This window comes from Scyliorhinus canicula, chromosome 17 (assembly GCF_902713615.1).
Source record: "Scyliorhinus canicula chromosome 17, sScyCan1.1, whole genome shotgun sequence".
In the NCBI taxonomy this organism is placed as follows: Eukaryota; Metazoa; Chordata; class Chondrichthyes; order Carcharhiniformes; family Scyliorhinidae; genus Scyliorhinus; species Scyliorhinus canicula.
Window position 1 is genome coordinate 24,032,466 of NC_052162.1, and position 12,577 is coordinate 24,045,042.

Below are 12,577 nucleotides of genomic sequence, written 5' to 3' on the forward strand. Positions count from 1 at the left end.
TGGCTGATCTTTTGTGGACTCAGCTCCACTTTCCGGCCCGAACACCATAACCCTTAATCCCTTTATTCTTCAAAAAACTATCTATCTTTACCTTAAAAACATGTAATGAAGGAGCCTCAACTGCTTCACTGGGCAAGGAATTCCATAGATTCACAACCCTTTGGGTGAAGAAGTTCCTCCTAAACTCAGTTCTAAATCTACTTCCCCTTATTTTGAGGCTATGCCCCCTAGTTCTGCTGTCACCCGCCAGTGGAAACAACCTGCCCGCATCTATCCTATCTATTCCCTTCATAATTTTAAATGTTTCTATAAGATCCCCCCTCATCCTTCTAAATTCCAACGAGTACAGTCCCAGTCTACTCAACCTCTCCTCATAATCCAACCCCTTCAGCTCTGGGATTAACCTAGTGAATCTCCTCTGCACACCCTCCAGCGCCAGTACGTCCTTTCTCAAGTAAGGAGACCAAAACTGAACACAATACTCCAGGTGTGGCCGCCTTATACAATTGCAACATAACCTCCCTAGTCTTAAACTCCATCCCTCTAGCAATGAAGGACAAAATTCCATTTGCCTTCTTAATCACCTGTTGCACTTGTAAACCAACCTTCTGTGACTCATGCACTAGCACACCCAAGTCTCTCTGAACAACGGCATGCTTTAATATTTTATCGTTATGCCATTGTGTTACAGCTATATTATATTGTTGACCTTGTGGGCTCCACCTATGGGCCATTGTGTGGCTTCACCCACAGGGGGATATGTTGGGGCATGAACGGGCTCCGCCCATGGCTCCTCCCATTGAAAGGAAGTATAAAGAGCAGTTGACCTGTAGGCTGTCCACAATATTGTACTAATCGCAGGCAGGCTCTGTTCTAAGCTGATAAAAACCTCAGTTTGCTTCTACTCATGTCTTTGAGTGAATTGATGGTCGCATCAGGGGTGTTGCCGTTTCGTTTGACGAGCACTCATCTTAGGTATTTCGGGGTGCAGACAGTGTGGAAAGGGGCCCTGCTTCGTAAGTTAAACTTTATGAATCTGGTGGGTACGGTTAAGGTGGACATACTGGTGGGATAGTCTCCCTTTGTCCTTGGCAGACCAAGTACAGTGCGTGTAGATGAACACTTTGCCACATTTTCTGTTCCTATTCCAATACTTCCCTGTTTCTTTGCGGTGGTGGAGAAGCTGATTTTGGGCAGGTAAGGTTGCTAGGAATTGTCGAACGATGCTGAAAAGGGACCACAGTTTGGGGGTTGTCGAGCTTGATCTACCACTATTGGCCGCCAAAGGTGTTGGGTTGGTGTGGGGATCAGGAGGCAGTGTGGATGAGGATGGAGTCGGGCTAATGAAGAAGAAGAAGAAGAAATCGCTTATTGTCACAAGTAGGCTTCAACTGAAGTAACTGTGAAAAGCCCCTAGTCGCCACATTCCGGAATGTAAGGGGCACCGACGACGGCCTCGCTGCCGTTTTCTCCAGGGAATTATTCAGGTAATCTGGTGGTGGTTGCGACATTGAAAATCTGGCGACAATTTTGCAGCATTTTAAATTAGGTAGGATGTCGAAGCTGGCAATCATTTGTTTGAGCCGACAAGACTGGATGCCAGGTTTCGTGGTTGGGTGGATAGCATCTCGGTGGGTGGCAGGAGGACATGTTTCTAGAGGGGTGGTTCGCGCGCCTGGAGGAGCTGTCAGAGAAGTTTGAGTTTTTGCAGGCGGATATCTGCAGGGGAGGAACTTTGTGAGAAAGGTTTTCCCGTCGTTTCTGGTAGCGCCGTTATCCTCACTGTTGGAAAGGGTTTTGATGCTCGCGGGTCGGGAAGAGGGGAGTACCTCGGGAATTTACTGGAAGATAATGGCGGAGGATACTACGTGCCTGGTGGTGGGGATTAAGGACAAAGAACAAAGAAAAATACAGCACAGGAACAGGCCCTTCGGCCCTCTAAGCCTGTACCAATCATGATGCCCTAACTAAAAAAACAAATGGCAGGAGGAGTTGGGGGTGGGATTAGAGGAGGGAGTATGGTGTAAGGCCTTGTGTAGGGTGAACGCCACATTGTCATCCGCGAGATTGGGGTTGTTGTAGTTGAAGGTGGTACGCCAGGCACACTTAACGAGGGCTAGGTTGAGTCAGACCTTTGAGGAGGTGGAAGGTAAGTGGCATGGGCCCGGCAAACCATGTGCATATGTTCTGGGCCTATCCTGAGCTGGTGAGATTCTGGGCCTCCTTCCTCAGCACCATGTCGGAGATTTTACAGATGGAATTGGAGCCCAGTCCCCTAGCGGCCATATTTGAGGTGTCGGACCTGCCGGAGTTGCAGGCGGCTGTGGGAGCGTAGCCTTCGCCTCGTTGATCACTCGCAGGCAGGTTCTGTTGGAGTGGAGGTCAGCTTCTCCCTTGGCTGTGTCTGGGGGATCTCATGGAGCTTTTGCATCTTGAGAAAGTTAAATACATGTTCGGGAAACTGAGGGTTCTACAAAAGACGGTGGCCTTTTATTGTGTTCGTTAAAGAGCTAGTCATGGTCAGCTGTTAAACGTGTGGGGGGGGGGGGGAACTGTTGGTGCTTCTGTGTTTGGTTGTTTGTTTTGTTTTATGGCTTTTTATTTATTAAAAAATGCTAAATAAAGATATAATTTTCAAAAAGATATCCCATTCCTCACGGATGAGCAGTGATAGTGAATGACAGCAATCTATTTTCCATAGGGGACAGCTAGTGGATCCTAGCCTCTCAGAATATAAGGAATAGGAGTAGGTCCAGGCTCCCTCAAGTCTACTCTGCTATTCCATACGACTATTCTTCTGCCTCAACTTTCCTTGCACTTCCCAGACCCCTTGATTCCCTGAGAGACGAGAGATCTAACTATCCCCACCTTAAACATATGCAATGATGGAACTTCCACAACCCTCTGGGGTAAAGAATTCCAAAGATTTTCACAACCCTGCGAGAGGAAATTTCTCCTCATCTTGGTCCTAAATGATTGACCCCTTATCCTGAGGCACTGCTCCCATATTCTAGATTCCCCAGCCATGTTTCAATAACACCTCATTCTTCCACAGTTGAGAGTATAGGCCCAATTTACTCAGTCTCTCATCATCAGACAACCTTCTCAACGAAGGGCCCAATCTAGTGAACCTCAGCCAATAGCTATGCAAGCACATGGGACAAGAACAGGGAATCTAAGTGATTTTCCCAGTCTGGGAGCTGATGTGTTATGTACTCTGGGATAACACAGGCTGCAACTGGATGCAGCTTTAACCAAAAGATACTCCAGACCTTGAAGTTAGTTCAATCTGATTTATTGAACCGGTAGCACAGTTAGCACAGTTCTCTATGAGTTTGACTCTGTGCTAACCTAAGTGTGGTTACTCTGTCTGACTGAACCAGACCAGCTCTTAGCCACGTGCTGGAGGTGTGATACTGTACATACACCCTGACTCACTCTGTAGATGTTCATCAGTGGAAAGAGGCAGGGTTTGAGTGCCTCGTGCCTTTTATAGTGAGATACCACCCCTGAGTGTCCTGCCTGCTCATTGGTGATGTCCTGTTCTCTGTGTTCATTAGCTGCCTGTCTGTGCCTGTCTGTATAGGGTCTGGTTTAGTTCACTGGGCTAAATCGCTGGCTTTTAAAGCAGACCAAGCAGGCCAGCAGCGCGGTTCGATTCCCGTACCAGCCTCCCCGGACAGGCGCCGGAATGTGGCGACTAGGGGCTTTTCACAGTAACTTCATTGAACCCTACTCGTGACAATAAGCGATTTTCATTTTTCATTATATCATTATCTGCATGTCTGTACAGTTTGACAGGAGCGCTGAAGCTAATGTTCAGCTCCTTCTCAGGCTAAACTCACAAGAGTCTCGGAATGTCTCTGTGGCTCAATAACAACTCAAAGCACTTAGAAAATCAAGAATGTTCATACATACTGCACTTCTAATGCAGTAAATCACAGGAGTGTTATCAAACAAAATTTGACACCAATTTGCATAAGGAGATGTTAGGACTGATGATAAAAGATTTGTACAAAGAGCTAGGTTTTTAGCCGAATCTTAAAGGAGGGAAGAGTGGGAGAGAGGCAGAGACGTTTAGGGAGGAAATTCCTGATGTAAGGCCTCAGCAACTAAAGGAGTGATACCAGTGATGGAGAAATAAAACAAGAGATGCTCAGGAGGCCAACATTGGAGGAGTATAGACTATCTTGGATTGTAGGGCTGGAGGAGGTTACAGAATTAGGGAGGGCCAGGCCATAGAGGAGTTTGATAGCAAGGATGAGGATTTCAGAGTGGGTCAGAGAGCACAGGCATGATAGGAGAAAGGTACTTAATGTAATTTAGGAGACAGGAGCGGAGTTTTGGTTGAGCTTCGGATTTTTGGAGAGTGAGAGCAGAGCTAGAGAAAGTTGAACATTTTATATTTTACTTTCTGTTTTGCTACTGATAGTTTTTGAATACTTGGGACAACTGTTCACAGAACATTCACATTTAATGAGAGGATCCTGCACGAGAACAGCCCTGATGTAAACATGCCTTCTGTGTTGCCTTCCCTCCATGTGGGGAATAACCTAACTACTGCTTTGCATTTCCCTCCGAAAACATCAACTAAGATCGGGGACTTAGCCTGTGGGAAAATTGTGGGACTACCTGCCCGCATGTGGTGGGTTGCTGTCATGGTTCATTAAGCGCCTATTGCAGCCAATACAAGGAGGCCAGTTCAGAGTTTCAGGTTGAACCCCAGGTCCCCACAGGTGGTGGAGACCAGTGCAGGTACCTGGAGCCTGCCACCCAGTGGCAGAGCCAGGTGGGCGAGTGCAGTGCTCCAAGCAGGCACCCATCCTGGCACAGATCGTCCTGTGGTGGACCTCCCCCTCACACAGTGATGAACTTGCAGACTGATCCATTTTTTAATCAAAGTTTACAAATGTCAGCAAGATGGTACCACCATTTTGAAGTGCCCTTACCCTTTGTTGGACCCTGCTGTTGGAAGGCCTCTGATTGGCCCTCCAACATCGAGAGCCTACCCTATACCCTTAGTTAGACTGAAAGCCATTTTCTGGGATAATTAAGCACCCCCCAAACCCCGACCCACCCATTGTCCCTGAAAATCAGGACCAGTGACTTTTTCCCATGGTTTTGTGACCTGGAAATGGTTCAGACTTCCCCTTCCTGCTCCTGATTTTCAGTGTCAATGGGTGGGTATCAGAGCTCGATTATGCTGAAACCCACACCATTCTTGGGTTCGTTTTGAATATAATTTTATAATCCACCACTTACTTTCACACGGTCTTACATCCCTCTTTTTCCTTGAGATGCTCCTGAGGTCATAGTTCTTCTCATTCACTCCAGTTTTCTGTTCTTTTATTTGGAATTTGACATTATTATTTTTTTTTAGATTTTCAGACTGATTTTCCTATGGAGAATTGTAAACAAAATGTGTCTTGAAACATTTTTTCCCTTTGTTTTTCTCATCTCCCTCAGAATCAAGAGCAGATTCTTGTTGCCAACACACTAATCTACAATGGGCATCATGGGGCTGTTCTTAATCTGGTCATACATAGAATCATAGAATTTACAGTGCAGAAGGAGGCCATTCAGCCCATCGAGTCCGCACCGGCCCTTGGAAAGAGCACCCAACTCAAGCCCCACGCCTCCACCCTATCTCCCTTTATCCCCATATCCCAGTAACCCCACCTAAACTTTTTGGACACTAAGGGCAATTTAGGATGGCCAATCTACCTAACCTGCACATCTTTGGACTGTGGGAGGAAACCGGAGCACCCGGAGGAAACCCACGCAGACATGGGGAGAACGTGCTTTGTCCAACACATGCACTTCTAAAGGAGTCACAAAATGGCAATCAGCAGGAAACTCTGGTGACTTTTTTCTCTGCAGTTCAGGGTCTCTGAGGTCAATTGTAAGCCGGACAGTTAATTCCGCATATTGAGTTTGGGTGCTCCATTATAACGCAGTTTCATATTGGCATTGCATCATCACACCATTAGGGAAGCTCTCAAGAATCTATTTGCTTTTCTCCCTTTAGTCCCTTATAACAACACGCAACGTTCTCTGTCTGAAAGAATGATAACCTACGCTTATTGTGATGGCATCTAATGCTCACTCGCACAGGCTTCTAAGCCGCTGCCAATGCTCTTTTGCAGCTCTCTGCTAAATGGTGCATGAGAATGGCAGACTCACGGGGGGAGGGGGGAGATTATCCGGCGCTGTAAACCAGCAGCAGGAATCCCGAAGGCCCAGTGAGTCGGACAGGAGGCAAAAGATAAGTTTCCCGCCAGACATCAAGCCCGTTGTAAGTCTCCCGGCCCATCCCGTCGTCCCCGAAAAGGTCCCCGCCGAGACCCAGTGGGAACATGAAATCGCTCATTCTAACCGATTGTAATTATCTGGCAGGACGCATGATTCACCTGCGATCCTGGGATACTCCAGCCCCTCCACCTCCCAATCGGACGTCCCGCTGCTGTGAATTGGTGCAAGTCCTGAAAAACAGGGACTTGGCAACTTGCACAACGAAAGGCAGCAAAGGGGGTGAGTACCCATCCTACACTTGCCTCTTGGGTTCCGAGGGGGTCCTTCATGGAAGGTGGAGGTTTGGGGGAAGGCTTGTGCTGAGCTGGGAGGGCTCAAGTCGGGGGTCTTTCCTGGGATGGGGGTCGTTTGCTGGTCTTTGCATTCTCAGCTTTTAAACCCTTTAAATGACCTGTCAGCATGTCAAAATGAAAGATCTCTGAGACGAGAGTGAAAGTCTATATGCAACCTTAAGCCCTTTAAACGGTCTGTTAGCGTGCCGAGTTCAAAGATCTGTGAGATGAAGGTAGAATAATCCCTTTAAATGTGGTGGAAACCTTTGAAGTTATTTCATAATCATTTTCATAGTGCTTTAATTCATTGAAGCCTCTCTGCAAGCTTAGAAACCTAAACGTTTTGAACTGCATTGATTACAATAAATTTAACAAACCATTGCCTTGAAAAACCTTTTGATTGACAGGTCCAAGCAGTTCCAAAGGAAGGGTACTGTTGTTTACTTATATAGTTCCACAGGAGTCCATTAACTCGGAGGAGCAGCTGTTTTTCTATCTGCAGTATTTTTAAAGAGACTGCCTCTTTGTTCTGAAGGGGGGAACTGAGGGGGGTGCTGAAGATGGGAAGGCCATGCCACTGATCCAGGGGTGGAGGGGGAGGGGAAACAGTATTCTGAGATTTAGGCACCCTTTAAAGAGGACCCCTGATCTCTGAGGAGTGGGACCGGTCAGAGAGATTAGGCCCTGCCCCTCAGGTTCAGCGGAAACTGCAAATCCCTTTACAAAATTTACCATGTGCCACTGAATGGCCCGAAAAGGCCAATCCTGGAGGTACAAACGCCTAAGTGATTTTGCATGGTACATTGGGTTCATTCCTAGTGTCAGTGAGAATCGGTCCTGATTCTCCGCTGACGGAAAGCACATTAGTCTTCAAACAGAAGAATTGCGTCCATTGCTTCCTCCCTGCATCTGGAGAGAAGTCTCAACTTGTAGCGAGGGAGTAATCGATATCCAATATGATGCAACAGCACTTTGTTTTGCCATCTTGCTACTGCCTAATTAGTTTAGTGCTGCCGTGTTTATGGTTGGCAGAACATTTGAAGCATGGATGTTTTATCTCTGGGATTTGGATTTCACTCTGATCCATTCTGATGGAACAAAAACTATCCCCTGAAGTTTCAATTCACTTTCTTGCAGTGTGAGCCCATAATATAAAACTGCCCAAATATTTGGACGAAATTGGCAGGCGCACTCATCGACTGGTACAATGGCGAGAGGTTTGCTTCTGATGTTGGAGGGCTGGTCACAGTATTGGGGCACAGCGGGTGGAATAAGTTCTAATAGAATTATTGCAGTGCAGGAGGCCCATCGAATCTGCACAGACCATCTGAAAGGGTACCCTACCTAGGGCCAGGCCCCCACCCTATCCCCTTAAACCCAGTAACCCCACCTGACCTCTAATCTTTTGGACACTAAGGAGCAATTGATCATGGCCAATCCACCTAACTGGCACATCTTCAGACTGGATGGAACCCGGAGCACCCACAAGAAACCCACACAGACATGGGGAGAAGGTGCAAACTCCACCCAGACAGGAATTGAACCCGGGTTCCTGGAACCGTGAGACAACAGTGTTAACCACTGTGCCACCGTGCCGTAGTGCACCATAGTTCATTGGGTAATAGAGGGAAGTATATCTAACAAGTGACCTAATTTTATACCTGCTAAAGAGCTCCCTTAATAAAAATACCTGCAACCGATTTCTTTGCTTCATTAACACTAAACTGGCGAGGGGAAGAGAAGGCGTACCAGAAAGAATGACTGACAACTGAGGTTGGAGGGCGACACTTTGCAAAATTATTTGCAACTGAAAACCATCGTAGAGATCTGGTGGAAACGTTTCCTTACCGTTTCTCTTTCATGTCCCACTGGATTATCCGCAGGGTTTATTATTCCTCTCTTGTTAAAAACATCGAGCTGTTTGTGGACTTTTGCCAGTTCGCTCCGGAGGTCACTTATTTGCTGCAGTAAAATCACAAGCAGTGACAGACAGCATAAAACAGCCAAGAAGAGAATAACCATAGTCCCAATCAGCCCTCTGGAGGTACATCTGCTCCTTGATTCTGGTAATTTAGTCCAACATTTGGGTTGCATCGTTAATAATGTTAAATAAATTTTGTTTGTCCAAATCACTCTGGTACAATTCTTTCACTCAAACAGAGGAAGTTCACATGACAGAAGACGCTATTTTCAAATGGGAACAGGAAATTGCATACCTATGCAAATATTTGCATAATTCCATTTTTTGTTAAAAGGGCATTGTCAATCTATAATTTCTTGGTTGCAAATCAAACCATGGACAACGTCAATTGACCATAAATCTGTCACTTAATAAATTTGCTCCATGAAATTTTCCCTCGTTTGTTTAAATTGCAGCAACTTCTCAGTGTTGTAACCCCTCAGTTCAATGACCTCTCTTCCGAGTCAATGTACAGAATAATAGCAAGGAAGCTTTGATTGCTTGTTGACTAGTTGACAGACTTCCCCGTACTTGGTCGATTACCATCCACTCTATCTTGACTACGTTCAGCCAAAGGAGGGGCAGGACTGGCTGCTTAATATTCCGAGGGCACAGATGCTAAAGGAAAGATAGAACAGGAGTTAGGAGAGGAGGGGGGGTTGCATTTTTAATTAGGGACAGTATCACGGCAGTACAGAGAGAGGATTCGCCCACTGAGTCAATATGTGTAGAACAGTAAAATAAGAAGGGTGAGATCACTTTGATAGGACTGTACAACAGGCCCCCAAATAGTCAGCGGGATATTGAGGAGCAAATAAGTAAAAAGATTACAGATAGCTGCTGGAAAAATAGGGTGGTAATAGTTGGGACTTTAACTTTCCCAACGTTAACTGGGACACAAGAGGTTTGGATGGAGAGAAATTTGAGAAGTGTATTCAGGAAGAATTCCTCATTCAATATGTGGATGGCCCGACTAGAGAGGGGGCAAAACTGTCCTCTTGGGGTTGGGGAATAAGGAAGGGCAGGTGACGGAAGGATTAGCGAGGGATCACTTTGGGACCAGTGACCATAATTCCATTAGTTTTAAGATAGCTATGGAGAATGATAGTTCTGGCTCCAAAAGTTAAAATTCTAAATTGGGGCAAGGCCAATTTCGAGGCTATTAGGTGGGAACTTTCAAAAGTTGATTGGGAGTGCCTATTTGCAGGCAAGGAGGCAGCTGGTAAGTGGGAGTCTTTCAAAAAGGTTCAGGGTGAGCACATTCCTCTTAGAGTGAAGGGTAAGGCTGGTAGAATGAGGGAACCCTAGATGACTCGGGATATTGAAGCCATGGTCAAAAGGAAGAAGGAGGCATATGAGATGCATAGGCAGCTGGGATCAAGTGGATCCCTTGACGAGTATAGGGCTTGTCAGAGTAGAGTTAAGAGAGAAATAAGGAGGGCAAAAAGGGGACATGAGATTGTCTTGGCAGATAAAGCAAAGGAAAATCCAAAGAGCTTTTACAGATACATAAAGGGGAAAAGGGTAACTAGGGAAAGGGAGAGCATGTTAAGGAGAAACACGGTCATCTATGTGCAAATCCACAAGGGATGGGAGAGGTCCGATATGAATATTTCTCGTCAGTATTTACTGTTGAGAAAGGCACAAATGTTAGGACAATTGGGGAAATAAAAACTGATGTCTTGAGGAGTGTACACATTATAGAGGAGGTGCAGGAGGTATTAAAGCGCCTCAAGATAGATAAATCCCCAGGATCAGATGAAATGTATCCCAGGATGTTGTGGGAGGATAGAGAAGAAATTGCCGACCCCCCAACTGAGATATTTGAATCATCGACAGCCACAGGAGGTGCCTAAAGATTGGAGGGTAGCAAATGTTGTGCCTTTGTTTAAGAAGGGCTGGAGGGATAAGCAGTGGGTAAATTGTGAGAAGGTATTCTGAGGGACAGGATCTGCAGGCATTTAGACAGGCACGGGCTAAATAGGAAATGTCAGCATGACTTAGTCAGGGGAAAGTCAGGTCTCACGAATTTGATTGAGTATTTTGAAGAGGCAACCTAAAAGGTAGATGAGGGCAGTGCAATCGACGTTGTCTACATGGACTTTAGCAAGGCCTTTAAGGGTCACCACCAGAGCGGTCAAGGCATTGGAACCGATGCAGATTTTAAGCCGTCCGATGCACTGCTGAATGACAGCCCGGATGGCCACATGGGCCTTGTTGTATCGTGTCTCCGCATCCATCTCCAGCCTACGCACTCACATCTTTAGCCAGGATCTAAGCAGGTACCCCTTATCTCCCAAAGAGTCAACTGGTCACTTTGAGGTGACCCCGGGATGTAGCCCCGGGATGTTGCTGTTGTGCTCACTCACGGGGAACTGTGCAGGCACACATGCATGATCTTCGTGTGGTGGTCGCACATGAGTTGGACGTTCAGGGAGTGGAACCGCTTCCTATTAATGAAGGGCACTCCCTGATGGCCTGGTGCGTGCAAGGTGACATATGTGCCATCTGTTACCCCCTGGACCTGAGGCATCCAGCAATGGCAGAGAATCCTGCTGCCTGGGCAGCATGTTGGGCCTGGTCCACGTCAAAGTTTAGATAGTTGGCTGCCTGGGCAAACAGGGCACCCGTGACTTCACAGATGCACCTCTGGCATGTTGATTGAAAAATGCGACATAAGTCACCATTTAAGCCCTGGACTGAACCCAAAGTGTCAGGGCTGCAGCAGTGCCAAGTCCACATCATCTCCTTGTTGAGGTGGAGCCTCCTGTGAATTATGCTGTTGGTCATCAGTTCGAAAGACCAGCGATGCCTATACATTGCCGGCCTCCCCTTGTGGTTGTGGGTCCCTCTCTGGTCTGATGACAGGCCGGATCCTCAGGATGGGGTGGGGGGGCTGAGTTTCTGAGGAGAAATTGCCAATGATGCAATTTTTGGATGGGTTGTCCTTCCCGCTGGTGGAGCGGAAGAGAAGGAAAGAGTTGGAATCGATGATGGGACTGGAGGAGGTTATGTAGTGTATCGGAGTAATGCAGTCGGGTAAAGCTCCGGGACGGATGGGTTCCCTATCAAATTCTACAAAATATTTGCGGGTCAGTTGATCCCACTGTTGCTGAATATTGATCTCCCTCTGACCTTAGCAGGCAGGGTTCAGACTGCGAAAATGAACGTCCTCCCGAGGTATTTGTTTTTGGGTCAGTGTCCCCCAGTCTTTCTCCCCATATCTTTCTTTGGCATGGTCAACAAAATGGTAATCCTCTTTTATTTGGGCTGGCAAGACCCCACGGGATTGGATTCTACAGAGAGAGGCAGCTGGGGGTGGGGGGGGGGGGGGGGGGGGGGGGCTTGGCGCTATCTAATTTGTTAATTTATTGCAGGGCTGCAAATATTAAAAATGGGTGGGGGTAGCTTAAGGATCCAGATTCTATGTAGGGGCAGAAGGGTTCTATTCGAGGTGGCAGCCTTTCATCTCCTTATTCAGGGGTTTGGACACCATCAGTTGCTGGAGTTTCTGTTTGTTAAGTTTTGTTTGTTCATGGGGGGGGTGGGGGGTTCGGGGACGTTGGATGTGGATGGATGTATTTTGAAATGGTGTTTGCTGTACGTTATTATTTTGTTTTACCTTGTTATATTGAAAAACCTTTCTGAATAAAAATATATTTTTTAAAACTGTTGATCAGCGCAGCCGCTTACGACTGAATCAGGTTTGCCAGTGTATTGGCAGGTCCCTTACTAACAGTGTTTTCTTCAATGTTTTGCGGCAGTGTGGGGAACATGTAATAGTTTTGGCTTTGCACTCGCACTTGCCAAACTTTCAATGGCTTTTGGAAAGCATCGATTTCTTCAGTGCCGAAAGCAACAATCATCCTTCCCCAGAAATTTGAGGTTCAGTTCATTTAGAATTGAAAAGATGTCTGCAAAGTAAGACATAGTTAGCATCCAAGTTTCATCACCAAACAAATCATTCAGAGCGGCTGATTTCTTGTGGAGGAAATCATGGGCTGGATTCTCCCCTACCCGGCGGGGCGAGGTG

General features: G+C 46.6%; 1 protein-coding gene across 2 annotated transcripts in view; it reads right to left on the reverse strand.

Annotated features, from left to right (window-relative positions):
• Positions 1 to 8,761, reverse strand: part of LOC119952419 (tumor necrosis factor ligand superfamily member 13B-like) — a 34,346-nt gene extending 25,585 nt beyond the window's left edge. For both annotated transcript variants that reach the window (XM_038776158.1, XM_038776160.1), the window contains exons 1-2: positions 8,433 to 8,761; positions 5,263 to 5,398 (exon numbers count right to left, since the gene is read on the reverse strand). In XM_038776158.1, the coding sequence (XP_038632086.1) occupies positions 5,263 to 5,398; positions 8,433 to 8,678 (382 nt within the window). In that variant the 5' untranslated portion in view covers positions 8,679 to 8,761. The remainder of the gene's footprint in view (positions 1 to 5,262; positions 5,399 to 8,432) is intronic.
• Positions 8,762 to 12,577: the final 3,816 nt, after the last annotated feature.